The sequence below is a fragment of the Indicator indicator genome, chromosome 19, assembly GCF_027791375.1.
Source record: "Indicator indicator isolate 239-I01 chromosome 19, UM_Iind_1.1, whole genome shotgun sequence".
Classification (NCBI taxonomy): domain Eukaryota; kingdom Metazoa; phylum Chordata; class Aves; order Piciformes; family Indicatoridae; genus Indicator; species Indicator indicator.
The window spans coordinates 2914415-2932603 of NC_072028.1; the positions used below are offsets into that span (position 1 = coordinate 2914415).

At 37.9% G+C, this 18189-nt stretch overlaps 1 protein-coding gene across 1 annotated transcript in view; it reads right to left on the reverse strand.

Annotated features, from left to right (window-relative positions):
- Positions 1 to 18189, reverse strand: part of WWOX (WW domain containing oxidoreductase) — a 508073-nt gene that overhangs the window by 385132 nt on the left and 104752 nt on the right. The window contains exons 7-8 of the mRNA XM_054389829.1: positions 9526 to 9711; positions 5674 to 5938 (exon numbers count right to left, since the gene is read on the reverse strand). Of these exons, the coding sequence (XP_054245804.1) occupies positions 5674 to 5938; positions 9526 to 9711 (451 nt within the window). The remainder of the gene's footprint in view (positions 1 to 5673; positions 5939 to 9525; positions 9712 to 18189) is intronic.

Here is an 18189-nt window from a genome sequence, read left to right on the forward strand (position 1 = left end):
ATCTGCATATGTGATTTATACACTCTCTGCAACAATTGCTGATAGTTAGGAGATAGTGAGAACCCTTTCACTCTCTATTCCTCTTTCACTTCCAGCCTAAAACTCAGTCTGAGAAAAGTAACTGCCTTTCTGATCAAGTCTAAACTATGAGGCTCTTTTCAAACAGAACTACCTGCTGCTTTTCAAGAAACCCCAGTAGATTTCCAGAAATAGCCCAAATTCTAGGCTGAAATACACATACCCACCCTGCCCATGACTGCTCTTGGAGCTGAACATGCACAGCTGAGGGCAGAATTTGGCCCAAACTGTGAATTCAGGAAAGGAAGCCAACATCAACTCAACACAGCCCACACAGATCTTTGGACAGCAAAACATGTTTCCTTAGGGAGGGAATATTATCACCATCTCTAAGGGTTATTCCAGTTTCTTTAGCAAAGAACAGGCGATAAAGAAGAGATGATGAGACTGCTGGGCCTCTTTTGAGCTTCTATCAAATGCAATCAGATGTGATTGGGTCAAGGGTTGGACTGGATGATCTTTGAGGTCTCTTCCAACCGGATATATTCTGTGATTCTGTGATTTTGTGATCATTAGGTAGAAGCAAGTCACTCCTATAGATGCAGCTTTATTTCTTGCCAGAATTGCATTTCTGAGTTGATGTTATGTGTGAGTGCAAATCATCACATGAAATTTAAATTTAGACACTTCCAACATATGGCAAAAGTAAAAGCAGTGAAGCAGTTGTAGGGAGAGGGTTTTCCTCCTACCTATATGAGCATTGCAATACATGCCAACTTGCCTAAAACATTCCTGTGATGACATCAGAATGACAACAGTTCATTGGTTTATGTAAAACTAAGATGTCCAAGAGACTTTAGGACCCTTAAAAATATTCCTTATAATTCCCAATAGCAAACACTTCAAACACAAAATCCACTTCTGAAAAGCTCCTGTATCTGTGGGAGTAGAAAAAAAGGAGCAATTCAAGTATTAGTCTTGATATTAAGGGTCTTACTGCAGCTAACTGGCTGTTTAAAGGTGACAAGTTGAGCTCTTCTAGTTGTAATTTATATCTCAGCAACAGAACCAATGTGTTATTCCCAATCATTGAAAGGGGGCAACACATCTGCTAAAACTCTAGCACAATGGCTGGCTTTGCACTGCAACAGGAAATGTAACCCAATAGTCTCAGAACTTCTACAAACCCTAGCCATTTCTTAATGTAAAATGATTTGAAAATTCAGTTCACTGAAACATCTGTTAAGCTCTTGCTACTCTAACACATGATACTCTTTCTGCTCTGTTACTTGCCGACAAAAAATACTTGGTTCTATGTAAGACTATCAAAAGTGTGTGATAATGGCATTCTGCTTCTAATTTTATATGGCTTTGTACACTCACAAAATCACCTGGGGGTGACACTAGATAACATATTTAGTGTAAGCTTGAATCTTACAATAAATGTATTCAATTTTAATCTCGGATGTAAATAGTAACAAATCAGATGTGTTCTGAATGACAGGCATTCATTTAAAACAAAAGAAACAATCAAGCCAAACTGTTCTCGAACCAAGTTTGAAGAAGGAGAAAGATAAAGAGCATGAAAAAGAGAGGGAAAAAGAAAAAACAAAGTAGGAGGGGAAAAGCCAACTGAACAAAAAGCCCAAAGAAGCAAAATCATAAAGCCTTGGATCAAACCAGCTAAGCATGTACATGGCCTATGCAGTTACTTTCAGAGCTTCTTTTTCAATCTATTATTTACAGTGGCCACTCATTTCAATTTACATTTAATTATACCATAGCATCTCTAATTTACTGAGTAACTCTATAGTGGTAAGTAAAAGAGAAGCCCTTTGAACATTAGTAGAGCTACAGTTACTACAATAATAAAATGGTAATTTATGTGCAACTATTGCTTTCTACAAAGAAATACTTATTCTCCATTTCTGACTAGCAAATCATTGTAAATTTGAGATCTTGAAAAGAGGTGGGTGGGGAAAAAGAAGAAACAGTCTTTCATTTTCCAGTTCTCTACTTAAGAAAAACACTTCCTGTGTACCTGTAACCTTCAGTGATTTAAATATATTATTCTGTTTCAAAAGCTGACCAGACAGCATTCTATGATTCAACAGAAGAGTTCACTATAACCAGCACAAACACACCACAATTTTTATGCTGTAGTCACTCATCAAACAGGTTTGGACAAAGCAAAGTTGCATTTCTTCTTGCAGTAAGATATGACCATTAACAGAAGCAACAAAATTATGCCTCTAAAAGCCTCATACTTGAAAGACATACAAGCTCCTTCTAAGTAAAAAAACAAATTCTAAGTGATCCACAAATCTCAAAATAGCCTGACTTCATGAAGTATCCTAATTAGTGCAATTATGCTAAGTCAGTGTAGTTGCAGCAAGTAACAGCAAACAAGTAAATACGACAGAGATATTAAAATTTTGATTCTCTGTGCTTCAGGGAAACAGCTACCAGCAGTGCTTCCAAAGGTAAATTCTGTCATGATGAATATCCCAAGTGCCACATGCCAGAGGCTGTATGACCTCTCCTGAAAATGGTGATTCACAACATGCAACTACATCCCCATCAAGCAAAGTGGAGCTACTCCACATCCCAGAACTGAACAACTACATTAAAAAAAAATATTTCAGACACACAATGTCTATTCTTCATTGTTGCAAAAAAAACTAAGCAATTACTAAACTGTGATGATTTCAAATAGGTAAACTTTAAACAGATTGATTTGTGAGTATCACAAAAAATGATGACAACTAAGTCAAAGGTGTGAAGACTAATTCCCCAGTAGAAACTTGCAGCCAACACAGAACATAGAGACTATTTTGTTCTGGAAAAAAAAATTTCTACACAATTAGAAAATAAAAATGTACTTTCAAATTTTCTCCTGCATCTAGCTTCAAAGTTTCCAAAGGAGCTGAAGCTCTATTATTCTGAGCTATCCACAGCTCTGAGAACCTCTATTAAGTTTATCTTTGTGAAATACAAACTAAAGATGTAATTATCTTCTATTAACAGCTTTTAATACAATAATACAAAAAGACACCAATCAGAATCAGGTATTTGCAGCTGTACTCTGTGTGTGTGTGTAATTATATCTATATCTATGCATATATGTGCATGTACAGTTCAAAACATAGCAAGGAGCTTCAAAATGGCTCCAGGAAGATTAGGCTTTACAGGTGCCATAATGCTGCAGCTCCTAAAGCTTCTGCCTCAGAGATCAAAACTGGTACAGGCATATCTGGAAATTCCATCTGAACTGAGAAGCCTTACCTCTCTCCACTCAACCTTTATGCAGATCTTTCAATTCCAGTTATGGCCCCAGCTCACTTGCAACTACTTTAAATGCTGCTGCATCATGCTGCATTGTGCAATGCAGAGACTCTTCCAAAACACAGCAACCTGCAGTTCACAACCTTGGGACTGCAGCTTTTAGCTTTAAGATTCACACCCAGTATTCTGACTGAAATACTCAGCTAAGCTCTGGGGTGAGCTGGCATAGAAATACTGACAGGAAGCCCTGAAAAACATTCCTCAAAAAAATTCCAGGCTGGTGTCAAGAGAGAAAATCATTTGCTCCCTAAAAATCTTAAAACAGAAAAACTGTTACATTATGATATTGAGAATTCCAGCTCAGCTTGTTTGTATCCCAGGATGGGGCACTTCTCTAGTTTTACTGACACCTCAAAACATCGGTAAGGTTCAAGGAAACATTGATATCATATTATGAGGTATAAAGGTGATGCTTACACTCAACCCATACCCTCCATCATAACATTCAAATAACCTCAGTGAAATACATAGAAACACCAAGGGCTTACTGATCCTTTTTGGTACTCTGTCTATATACACTATATTTGTACTCTATTATACCACCCATAAACAAATTAATGTTATAAAAAAAAACCCTATCAATTGTTTTAAAGAATTCAAAATGTACTTCAGTGTTTGATTTTCTTCCTTACAGGATGAGACTATCTAAGCAACAAACACAAAAGGTTCCTTTGTAAAAATATGTCAGAGCAAATGAAACTTAACAATTCATAAAAGTTCCACAGACTGGATCCTTTTCATGGGATGCTGATAACGTTCACTTACTCATTCTCAAGAGTACTTCAAGAATTTGTTTTACAAACTATTCCTAACACAGCAGAGACATGGATTTTATTACTTGTCCCAAGGTGCTAGAATGCTCACTTACCAACCTCAAGGGCATAAAAAGGTTTTGCATGTATAGGCTGCAAACTGTGGGCAGAGGTTAGAGATGTGAAGACTTTTCTGACTGACACATGTCAGTGCACAACACTAGGGTATATATTTTTGCTCCACAACCCTTGCTGTTGTTCAAGAAGCTGTTCATTGACATGTAATCAGAATTTTAAGCACTATACAATGTTTTCCACTTACATTAATCCAGCGTAAATTAAGATTGATTTCATTACCTCAGTGATAATGAAACATACAAGCAAACTTTTGTACAGCTATATACAAATTCCACCTCTGATTTGCTTAGATTATGTGGTACATTAAGCTATGTAAAGGTGGATCCCTCTGCCTCAACAATTGCTTATATTCCAAGGTTATTCCTTCTCTCTTCTTTTTCAAATAAACCAAATGAATCCAGTTTGGATCACTAGCTCAGGGTGATAATTTACTAGTTATGTTACACCACAACCACTCTTGTCAGTTGTGAAGTCTTCTTTGAAAGCAGCCTGGTTTGGGCTTGAACAAACTGCCATGGCTAGATGCGTTCTGCAGTGGCATGAATGTTTTAATTTCCCTGTTTGGTAACTTCAAATATTCGAGGAAGGCTCCCTCTCCTTGCTCTCCTTTTGGGAATACCCTTCCTTGCCAGTGAATAAAGGATGAGAAACAGTAATAAGGTTAAAGGAAACCAGTTCTCAACGAAGAAAAAGTTGTCCTCTACCTGAAAAAAAGACTTAGCACTACTGAGTAAGAGGTTGAAGGGATAAGAACAACCCCTCCAAACATTGGAGATGCTGCAAATTCTTTCATAATGATGTCTCATAAAGTTAGCTGTGAAAGAGCTGCATAGCCTTTCATTATGCCATGGTCCTGATTGAAAGGCCAGTGGAGACAAAGGGAAAACCTCCATTGCCTTCAGTGCATTGTACAAATCAAGAAAATTGTTGGGTTGTTTTGTTTCTTAAAATATGAATGAAGGTGCTTTTACCACTGAAAGCACTTTCCCTCAGCCATTAATAATGTCTGTAGGATCTTTTCTAACTAGGGCATCTGTTTACATAAAAAATGCAGTCGAGCATATTGCACTTCAAAACCAAAACACTTTTTGGATGTTTTACGTATACTGAGCAGAGAAATAACTCTAAACTATCCTAGATGTAAGAGGCACAACTACCTTAAACACAGCGAAAATCATCTATTCAAACAAGGAAGTCAGGAACTCCATCTAACAAGGTACCTTTACTGAAGATGGACAAAGTTCATCTATAAAGGTTGCAGAATCCTCTTCTAGAGCACCGTCTTGGCACGATGTTTGTCATTAACATAAGGGTTGCAGTTACAAAAGGTCAGAGCAGAAACATACATCTGGATTTTTATAACTTTACGCCCCTGATTTGAAAATGAAGATGTGTAAAATACTGCAAGTCATTCACTTACCATGGATTTGGTGAAAGGTCTTGCCAAGGTAAACAGCAGGGTGTACACCCACCAGTTACGATGAATGGAGGAGTAAATCATATTTCCAGGATGGACTGCATTAGACGTCACTCCACGGGGAGAAAGGCGTCGGTTCAGCTCATTGGAGAACAGTATATTGCAAAGCTTGGAACGGTTGTAGGCCAACATAGCCCAGTACTCCTTCTTAGATGGAGAAAGCAGGCTGAAATCAAGTTTTCCGGAGGAGTCTTTAATTTCTGTAAATCTAAAAAACCCCAGAGTTAATTTTACTCTCATTAAGAACAACATAAAATGTACACAACAGAGTAGAACTTGGCCAGAACCAATTTAAACCACCTTATTTGGCAGTTGAAATCATCTGCTGGAAATTGCCACAGATGAAAGGAATAATTTAATAGAATATGGCAGTAAAATTATTGAATATTTAGCAAAAGCAAACAATAAATTAAAATAGGTCCAAAAAAAGGCTTTACTGATTTAAAGGCATAGTACATGTAACTTACAATTCATTTTATTTTATATCCAAAATGCCTTAGATCCATGAATGCAAAATCAACTTGGAGAAAATAATGTAGGGTAAAATAACTGCATTACAAGCAGAGAAAACCAGCATCCTTTCATTTCCCTTTCTTCCCTTGCCCTGATTATTTTATCCAGTGCTCAGAGACTGCACACTTTTCAGTTAAGTGTTCAAGTAACTATGGATGAGTCTTGCTGCCTCTTAGACTCTTTTTTAGATTAAAAATTGATGAATATAAAGGGGTTATAACCTTGGTAACTTGCCATCAATAGTCTTATATGTTTAAAAGATAAATATAAACAAAGCCAAAATGAGTTCTGGCAGAGCATAATGTTTTTAAGTATACCCACGGCATGGCTGAACACAAATCAAAGTAACTAGTTGATGCTTTTTAATTGGGTCTGACAGAGTCATTAAACACCAGCTGTTTGTTTCATTCCTTTTCTTTTTTTTTTTCCCTAATAACAAAGTAGTGAATGTTCTAAAGACATTTAGATGAAGAAAAGGAAGTTTCCATATAGAATTTTCCCCCCCAATTCTTAAAATTTCATGTGTCAATTTACTGGTATATTCTAATATTAGGAAATAATACTACATTTAGTAACAGATCTATGTTTCATTCAGAAGAGCTTCTAAAAATAAAAAGGATTTAGCAAGCATTTTTTAATACTCAGAGTTTTCAGAATCAGCTGGGGAGAACAGGGATAAACATAATTACAGTACACACTAGAAAAATGTTTTAAAATATCCTTTCTAATTTTGCATCTCATGCCCAGAAATGAAGAGATCAGCTGGAATTTCTACATTCATTCTGTGAGGAGAATTATAATACATTCAGAGAAAAGCAGCCCCAGGATTTGAACTCAAGAGGAACCCAGGACGTTCTGTATCTTGCAGAATTACCTTTCAGTTTCAACCACAAAACTTCTCTTTCGTATTTTTTGGTTAGACAAATATGTTTCTGAAATTAAGAGGACTATTCTGGGAGGAATTTCCTATATTCCTTCCTCAAGTAATAATTTATGACACCAAAAATGATCTATAAATAAAATACTTTGTGTACACTGTATAATGCTGGTGTATTTTGAGTCCAGCCCTGCAAGTGTGCTTATGTGAGTCAGTTTGACTTACATCGGCAGTCTCCACGAATGCAGTAGGATAAGGGCTGTACAATCAAATTAACAACACAGAAATAAAGACAGAAGGAAAGTCAACCTACTTATTATTCTGATTTTAATATGATGTGCTTAAAGTACCCAAAAGCTTAATTTAAACAGAATTAATTTGCGCTGAATCCAGAGAAGCAACTGGAAATGAATGAAGAACCAGAGAGGCAAATAAATATTTTGCCCTGGAGCAGTTTAGTCTAATGTTTTCTGCAAACATGGGGCTTTAGTTTTCCCCTAACAGGGGGTCTTGACTCCAGTGAAAAGATCCAGCCAAGGTTTATGGAAGTAATTAGATACCAACACTTCTGTTTTACAACATAGTTTAAGGCTCAGAGTTCTCAAGTAGGTCAGAAAGTACTACTACCTAACCTCTAAACTAACTCCTTACATCAACTTCTTGCCATTAAACAGACTGGGGGAGGGAAAGCACAGTAATTTAAGATTTGCCATTACACATGAATTGGACCCCTTAAAAAAGAGAAATTTACTAGTTGCATTTAGTATTTTATTTAAACGCAGACCCTTATTTATTTTCTGTTGGGTTTCTTTAAACCTTGGCTGATCTTTAGCGATGAGCACTTTAAAATTTGTTTTTGAAAACACAGATAAAGATATCCAGAGATGTGAGGTCTAGTTACACATAGCACTTAATACGCTGAAAAACAAAGATGTCATTTAAAATACTACCAGGGATACAAACTTACCAAGGGGAACAAGCAGCTGACAATTCAACATAATCTCCCATTAAATAACAGCTCATTTATACGTATCCCATTGTGCCCTCCACATCTGGCAAGTTATTGGAATTGGCAGATTTATTTCTAGAGCTATCTTGCTTGCCCCACAGTAGCCTCTCTCACTCCTAACAGGACTCTGCTACTTGCTTTCACAAACCTGGTGTGATTTGCAAAGATAAGGATGTCCAGATTTTGTTACCACCTAATTACTAGACATTTCATGTCTTTTAACACCGGGGAGGATTATTACTGGCACTTTCTATTGCTTCCTTTCATTTCAGCCATCATAAATTTAAAATGGTAAAAGTAAATCTATCTGCAGTATGTCATTTATACCATAAGCCCCTGTGTTTGGAAGTGATAAAGGTTTCAGCCCGACCCTTGGCTGGTCTCTCTCTACCAGGTCCCTAGGGTTACATTTTATGGAAACATGATTAAAAAAATAAGCTTCATTCTGGGTCACTAAAACATTTCAGAAATATGAAGACAGGGAAAAAAAAATGCACTCACATGTTCTTCCTTTTGGTTTGCTAGAGCTGTTACACATGACCAAAAGTGAAATAGAAATCAACAGCAATGTTTAAAGCTGGACATTACAGGGCTAATCCTGCAGTCCATGAACTAAATCGGAAGGCAATAAGTGGCTGGTGCCCAGTAAAATTCAGAATTGGGGCATGCATTTTGCACAACGAGCTTCATTTAAATCAAATTCATCTTTTCAGTTATTAACACAAACACCACAAACATGTCCGAATTAAGACAAACCTCATTAACATCCTTTTTTCTTTTTTTCCCCAACTCTACATTTCCTGGCAGAAGAAAAGATGAGCAGCTAACATTTTAATTAAAAAATTTACCAAAAGAAGCATGGCTGGATTTCTAATATGTATTAACTACACTACTTCCCATTTTACAATTATACAGCTAATGTCTGCATTGAATTCCCTAATTTCTCATTATAAAACAATTGGATTTCATCTAGCAGGTTTTAATTGCATTGTTTCTCCTGCTAAAATAACTGCACATTCTTCATGGTATGATGTTGAAGTTGTTGAATGACAAATCAATATAGGTCATGCCATTCAGAATTAATCAATTATTATTCCATCTCCTCACAAAATCAATGAATAGTCTGAAATGCAGTGAAAATCTGCATTCATACAAAGAATGATCAAAAAATACCTTCATACTGTTCTAAAACTAGAACACATTTCAGCCAGCAACAGAGCCAAATCCAGTAACATCCACAGGAATTAGTAATGCTTCTGTTTTAAAAAGATTAGTCCAAGGCAAACATTTGAAAGCAAGGCCTTACGCTTTCAAAAACTTCTGCAGCTCGGCCCCAACTGTTTCACGCTCTAAGGACTAAAGATTTCAGCTAAATCAAAGGTAACATTCAACCAACCTGTGTGATTCTGAGGACACCACCACAACCCTGGCAGGAGATGACCGGCGTAAAACGTCTTCCAGAAGCTGGACAAGATAGAAATGTCCCAAGTGGTTCACCTGGAATGTGGACTCCAGGTCATCCTCCGTCAAGCACCAGGGAGCCCCAAACACAGCAGCATTGCAGATCAGTATGTGAAGAGGCCTGAACAATCAGAAGTATTGAATCAAATCACATCAGGAAGAAGAAATCTCCAAGAAATACGAGTCATTGCGTTGGTAGATGAACCAAAGTGTGTCTTTGGTGAATGTGCGAAGGCTTTGGCAGCAGGACGGCTGCAGGGAGGTTTGAGAAAGAGCTGCCCTGCACTGGCCACAGGCAGGCACAGCTGGACAGAGCTGGACACAGGCAGACACAGCTGTGGTGCTCAGGGTGTGGGGAACCAACCAGATCATAGCCAACTCCATATGCCCTGAACACTCACAACAATAGTGATCAGTGGATGGATGTCTGACATGTATGGGCAGGTCACCAGAAATACCTCAAAGCTATCAGTGTTCTCCCACGTGCTAATCTGCAAAGAGTTTCCTTCTGGAGCATTTAGAAAAGAAACCTTTCCTAGTGCGCAGCAACTCCTAATATTTTCTTCTATGAGGTACACAGCTATGCGTTACATCTGCACAAGTGGTAGGGGAAAAGTGATTAAGTAAAAAAGCCATCCTCCAGAAGCTGCAATCTTTGGTGGGAAAACTGCACACAATGCATATGAGATCCTTCAGGCAGAATCCTTCCTCGCAGAACTCAGCTAACTCATTTTAAACAGAAATGCCACAATGAAGGAACTTGAAATGAAGCATTCCTAATCTGCTTTGCAAAGAGTAAGATTCCACTAAACTAAGCTAGGAAAGAACCTAGTCTGTCACATACCCCTCTCATTCAAAAATCAGGTCCAGAAAACTTCCAATTCTTTTGTGTCTTCACTGCAATCTCAGGATGCTATATACCTTGAAGCCTTCCCAACCTCCACAACGAGATCAAGGACAAACATCCCTTTTGTCCTTTCTTGGCTCTTTTCAAATCCTTATGAAACACAGCAAAGACTCTGGTTCCCAGACCTCAAATGGATCTACACTTGCTGGAGTGTATCATTCCTAGGAAAACCTTGGCACCAAGAGTGTATTCTTGTCCTTGAATCAGAATTTCTGATTTGCTTTTTTGGTCAGTGACACTTAAGACACATAGCATCTTTGCACGCATATTACACCTGCAAAAGGAATGGAAGACAAAAGGGAACTGTCCTTTCAAAGGCAAGGTTCCCACTATCCGTTCAAACCAACTGGCAAAAAAGGCAGATCATTGTTCATCCTTGCAGCTTCACTCAACACAGTGCAAGCAGACTATTCATTAAGATATACAAGATCATATTTTTTAAAAGATACCTGACCTTTGGAGGCATAGTGTTTTAAACCCAACTTCATTTTGCCTGTTTGAGATACATCTGCCAAGAAGAAAACAAATCCTCATGAAGCTTGAGAGTCCACATGTGGAAACTTTGGATGATTCATCATCCCTTCTGAAAGTCTGTGAAAAGCTCTACCAAAAATTAGTTTACAGATTTGTAAACCTGCTGGGAAAAGGGAATCAGTTTCTTCAACATAGACACAATTTTTGCTGTAAGAGCTTCCTGTATGAGAACTGAAGCACACAGGACAGCAGCAATAAAAAAATATCACCACCAATCCCTACAAAAGCTGGTATGGCACTTCTTTAAAGACCATAATTCTGTTTGATAATTGTCAGATGTACTATCATAGAATGGTTTGGAAGGGACCTCCAAAGATCATCCAGTCCAACACCCCTGCAGTCAGCAGGGACATTGTCCACTAGATTACATTGCCCGGAGCCCTCTCAAGCCTCACCTTAAATCTGTCTCCAGCGATGGGGCCTCAACTACCTCCTGGCCAGCCTGTTCCAGTGTTTCACCACCCTCATGGTAAAAACCTTAGTCCTAACATCCAATCTGAATCCACTTTTCTCTCATTTCAAACCACTCTGTAAACAGTCCTCCTGCAGCCTTCTGTGGGCCCCTTCAGGTACTGGAAGGCTGCTATTAGGTGTCCCCAGAGCCTCCTCTTCTCCAAGCTGAACACCCCCAGCTCCCTCACCCTCATAGCAGAGCTGCTCCAACACCTGATCATCTTTGTGGCTCTCTGCTGGACCTGCTCCATCAGGTCCATATCATAGAATCATAGAATCATAGAATGAACGAGTTTGGAAAAGACCTCAGAGATCATCAAGTCCAACCTATCACCCAGCACCTCATGACTATCTAAACAATGGCACCAAGTGCCACGTCCAATCCTTTTTTGAACACCTCCAGGGACGGTGACTCTACCACCTCCCTGGGCAGCACATTCCAATGGCAGATCACTCTTTCTGTGAAGAACTTTCTCCTCACTTCCAGCCTAAACTTCCCCTGGCACAGCTTGAGACTGTGTCCTCTTGTTCTGGTGCTGGTTGCCTGGGAGAAGAGACCAAACCCCACCTGTCTACGACCTCCCTTCAGGTAGTTGTAGAGAGCAATAAGGTCACCCCTGAGCCTCCTCTTCTCCAGGCTAAACACCTCCAGTTCCCTCAGCCTCTCCTCATAGGGCTTGTGCTTGAGACCTCTCACCAGCCTCGTTGCCCTTCTCTGGACAAGTTCAAGTGTCTCAATATCCTTCTTTATCCTTCCTGTACTGAGGACTCCAGAGCTCGATGCAAAACTCCAGGTGAGGTCTTACCAGAGCAGAGTACTATGAAGCAACAGACTGCAGGAAGACAGAAAGGACTTACATATGACTTAAAACTGTATTCCAGCTATCCAACCTGTAGTATCCTTTATTAACAGTAATTACAAAATACCTATCAAAGGCAAAATACCCACTCTATACCTACATCTGTCAGCTTAAATCATTATTCTAAAATTATAAAACTGTAAAATGCAGCCACTTTTAAATTGTATCATCATTTAATTTGCTTTAAATAAATAAATAAATAAATAAATAAATAAATAAATAAATAAAGCTTCGGTCCTTTTCTGTAGTTTTCAAACATTTCATTCTGTTTTGTTTTTTTTTTTTTTAAGTAAAAGTAATCAAAATTAAAGAGACCATTAAAATTATTTACAATATTCTACTAGAGAAATCTGTGAAAAAATATAAGAATAAATACAAGGACATATATTTTAAAGTAATATCATAGTGAAAAAATAACACCAGATTTCCTTTTAGAATTCCTTTATTTTTTTACTAGCATTTCTCATTTTAAATGGTTAAAAACTGATTTATCTCAACAACTCCACATAAAAGAAAGCTGAGGGGTTGTGTCAACAGATACTGCTGTTGTGTTTCATTGGAGTTCAGGATGAACCACCTCTCAGATTTGGATCCACAGCCACTAAACTATCAGTGTCTCTCATCACACTGCTAACAAAGGCCCAATTACTGAACATTGTCATCTAAGTTTTTGTGACCTGGACATTTAAACACCAGGAAATTAATGAGATTACCTATGTAAGAGCCACCATACAGTTATGAATTTCAGCCACTGATGACACATTCTAATCTCAGTGGTGCAGAGCTCTATATCACTGAATGTATCATTATGCAGGAACAAAATTTTTCAGATACATGACAATTCACACCACACATCTGGCACTACAGCTTTGCTTCATTTTTAAGCAATAGCAGAACTGTGACCTTGATTTCACAAGTTCATTAAAAACATTGCTGCAATCTACATTAGGCTTCCTCCTGAGCACAAGATGGGGAAAAAAATCCACCCTCAGTTTAAAATAATTTGGAAATCTACATCAAAGGCACAGCTAAAGTCAAGAAAAAATGGCAGCAGCAAAAGAAAAATTTCTTTAGTGTTTACTCCTTGTGTTGACACGGCTCCCTCTAACCACAATGCCTATTTGATATTTCTGGAAACACTCTACAGTTAAAACGTTGCAGAGTGTTTTGAAAATTTACCCCTATGTCTCCTTAAAATGTTTTCAGTCAGTGACTTATATCACACTAAGTGAGCTATGGTGGTCTACCATTACAATTTAAGTTATGCACTGGGACTTGAACGTGAGCTGCCCCACCATGACATGCAGTCCCTGTTTCTTATCTTTCACAGCATGACTGAGGCTCAAGGATACACTGCTTTAACTGCAAGTTATGCAGCAGTTCTGCAAAACTCTCACCTTGCTGGTAAGTGCAGCTACAATTTAGTGAAAATGAAAATGCACCTAGAATTAGCAAGGATATTCCTAATTGTGAATGTATCAGATGGAAACCATCTAATATCCTGCACTCTTCACAAGCCTGTAGTACATTACTGACCCTTGCATTTACATCTTATATCTTCTGCTCAATTCATCACTAGAAGCAACAAAGCAATCCAAATGCTCTGCAATATTTGAAAATACAGTAAGTGAATACATTAGAGAGATACAGAAATTAAGTTGTTGCTATAAATCAGCTAGTTATGAAATTTAATAATCAATTTGTTAGCACCTGATGTAAAACTATGATCTGTCAGCAGCTTCCCAAGCTGACTGTGTGCAGCAGTAGATATTTCCAAGGGAATTAATTACTGATGATTTGGAAAGGTAAGAATAATATTTTTCAACAAATGTAGCCTGTGCACTAGGAGGTTAAACAAACACCACCAAAATGTCAACAGAGTTCTTGGCTTTGGTGTTCTCCCATTTCAAACGTACTGAAATAGTTAACCAGAAATTATGCAAAGGGAATACTTTCAAATCTTCCCATGAAGCAGAATGTCACACCATCTGGGGCACTTCTCAAGTGATTTGAAAAGTTCACACTGTTTGGAATTACACAGACATTCAACAGAAAAGGCCTTGCCATATCCCCAAAGTCCCATAAGCAACTGTAGACCTATGGCACGGCCAGTAAAGAAGGCAGAGTTGTGACTTCTCTTCCACAAAGAATCAAAATCACAGCCCACCAAACTTTTCCATCCCATAACTATGAACACTGATGTTGCTCTCTCTAAAAGTTACAAAATGGTACTTCCCTCTATAAGGGAATGCCTGTTTTCCCAAAGGAAATAACCAACACACAGGCTAGACTTGTGGCCCTCCAGAAAAAAAATAAATAAATGAGTTAAGACACCATCTCCAAAAATCACTCTCAGTTTTACAAGCAGCACTGATGGGAAGCTGAGCAACAAGAAAACACTAAGGGGCAGCAGCAGGAAATATCAGAACCATGTATTTTCTAATACTGACACAAAAATATTTACTTGTTTGATGAAAACAAACAAATAAATAAACAAAGCAAGTAAGCACTGCTTACTCAAGGAATTTTGGAAATGGATGCTTAATCTCTAACTTCCCTGTTTCTAAAAATATTAACTGAAAAGTCTGCAAATATATCCTCTATTGCTACCTGTCAGCTGACAGAATTGTGGATCCTTGTCAGACAGGCTTCATTTTAAGGCAAGCCACTAAGAGAGGACTTAGAGCCCTGATGGAGTTTGACCTCCTGCTACAAGCAAGGAAAATTCTCTGAAATTCACCCTACTGGATTTCTTTGCAGGATTTGACACTGTTCATCAGCAAATACTTCTGCCCCACTTTCAGGAGATTAATGTGAGTAGAGTGAAACTTTTGCTTCTTCCTTCCTAAAAATCAGATTTAGACCTAAGCAGAACCATCCTCTAGTTCTGGGTTTCTCTCTATTAGCTTTTCTTACAATTAAAAACCCTCATACTGGAAACTGTTACCTTTTGGGGGCTCTAACTATCCACAGCTCTGAATTCCCTTTTACATAGCTCTAATATAGCTCTAAATTTTCTCTCACTGACAGCACAGAGTATACTCTGGGTATTGATATTAACAACAGGTGTCAGTGCTGCTCTTCCCTCACCTCAGCCCCTCCTCAGAACTACATATCAATTCAAAATCCATTCAAGAAACCATGTCTGTCTTTGTCAGTGTTGTATCATTGCTAGTCCTGTATCCCTGAGGACTCAGAATACTTCTATACATATGGGTTTTGGAAGTCCTGGGGCCAGGTTGGGGTAGAAGAGGAAGGATAACACTCCACAACTGAATTTCTTTATCCATTCAACCATTCAGCATTTCCATTCTGCACCCCCTTCCTTTCCTCAAGCACTGGCACAATAAAAGAAGCACTTTGTCCCATTCCTTGCCGTGCCTTGCAAAGACATTTTGTTTTGCTTAGGAGACAGCAGCAATGAACAAATCCAGAAACAAGCAATTTTCATTCCGCAGCTCACGGAAGGACATTCACTACCTCAAAGTGGACACATACATCTTTTTGCAAAATCCCAGCAGCAAATCATTATTTAGGCATACACAGAAGCAGTAACAAACAGTTGTAAAGAAACCTTCGTTTTTGCAATAGCTATGGAATGATTTGTTGTTGCATCATGTACTTCTAAATATACGAATTTCACATACACACAGCAAACACTTGTTAGAAAAAAAGAAAGCTACAACTCACAAGGAAGATCAGTTACCACTTTGCTAACGTATTAGGGAGATTTCCCATTGAAAACAGCTAACTGCTTGGAAAAATGTTTTGGGGACCACAGCTGATCACTGAAACAATAAAGCACTTCATGCATTTTGAACACTTCGCTTGCCAACGACAACTCCTTCCTCTGTTTTGCCTAGAGATATATAGAGCTGTAATAGAGTTCAGAAAGCCCCAAGCAGCTGCGTGCTGTCATTCAGACCTGAAAGATTCCACATTGTGATAAAAATTAATGTACTTTGACATCCTCTGGGATCTTTGGTTCCTTGGGAACAGCTAATGAAGAAATGCAACCTTTTTAGACTGTTAACACAAATTTTTGAATTCGAAGATTGAGACACACGTGATCTATGCATGGCCTGTCTAATGTCACCATATCCAAGTGCCAGAAAACTCTGCCTTTGTGTGCTTTAATTATCTCCCACAGAAAGCCTTTAACTAAATAGACTAAATACATATTAATGTATATGTAATTAAATAGCTAGTCCTGCCTTGTCAATTTTAGAAAACAACATCAATTAAACATACAGATCTTCTTAGAAACCATTAAGATATAACACTGCAAAATCCTTGTTTAATTTGCAACAGAATACATTTTACTCAGACATATTAAGTCATACATGTTTTACTTTCTTAGATGCTCAAAACAGCCCTCTCAGCTGGTACATCTTGTGGAAGCTTTTTAGGAAGGCAGGACCACAAGGCTTTATGAGCCATCTGTGAGTCAGCTTAGACTTAGCCATAGACACATGGCTCAAAATGGGAACATGAACAAGTGTGCTGAGCAGAAAGCCACTGGGGGGTTTTCAACATTTCATCATCAGTTTACAATGAAAAGAGTGCAAAGTGTCCAAAGACAAGCGGCAAGTTTGCAAATTTTAAAGTTATAAAGTCATAAAACTACGTAACAAACACCTGAAAAAGCCTTTCTGTTAGCAACATGCAAAAATACTTAATATTTTTATAAATGCAACTACATGTGAAGTTGTGGTGAACTGTCATGCTCATCTTAATTTTAATAGTGGTTCTTACTTTTTGAAAAAAGCTTCAGAGGCGTATTTCCACAATAAAGTAGATTAAATGAAAGGTAACCTGGTAAAAGCGTCATGATCTCTGCCTCCAGTAAAAGTGGGGAGGGGTTAAGCTTGAAAGATTTTTAATTTAAAAAATACTGGAATCAGTTTTTGGATTCACATGACTTGATACATGCTACCATTGCAGGGTAATTGTGTATGACAGCTTAAAAATGGAAGGAAGAAGAAAAAAAAGTAGGGGAAAAAATATGCAGGCAGCCAATCCCTAGGCTTTCAAAAAGAGAACAACAAGAAAAAAGTTTCAGCCTAATATTATTATGTATTTTCAAATGCAGTCAGCCTTTGATCTTATTTAAATTTAAGATATGTGCTGCCTGCAACAGTAACTTCTGAACTCTGCAGGTTTCCATACTGCATTCAATGGGACTGTTTTTGATATCTAAAAATATACAGTGTTGTCCAGAAGTTTGTGCCTTGGTGAATGACAATTTTATTCTGAGGAGACAAACATAATAGCTCAAGTGTTACTAGTTTTACTTCACACACACACAATTTCCATAAATGGCATGGAGTTAACAGATTTGTGCAGTGTTAGGAAACAGGTTCAAACTTTGAGGCAGTAGCAATGATCACCTCTGACAGATACATCTACTACAGAACTAGTCACCATATTGACATAATGGCATCACTAATAATTCATTTAAATCATATATTTTATTTATTTTTTCTGGATCTTTTATAAGTTATATGTGCAACAGCTTGCTAAACAGATCCCACTTTTATATATGTGTTTATATGAATTTATCGTGCAATGATTATGATTTAATTATGGTTAAACTGTAAATAAAAACCAACTTAACAGACCTGCAATATGTTACTTATAATGTACGAAAGTGCAGGAAAAAGAACCAGTATTCTGGCATGAATTTTCAGCAGGCTCTGAAATCTTAATTGCACCCACAAGGTTTCAGAGCGCTTCTGCTTGCAGCATGAAAAATGGATGTACTCATAGAGTTTGAGGCCTCAGTTAAGAAAGCCAGCTGAAAATCTGGCCCTCTCCATTTTGGACCTGGTTAGGGAAATAAGAA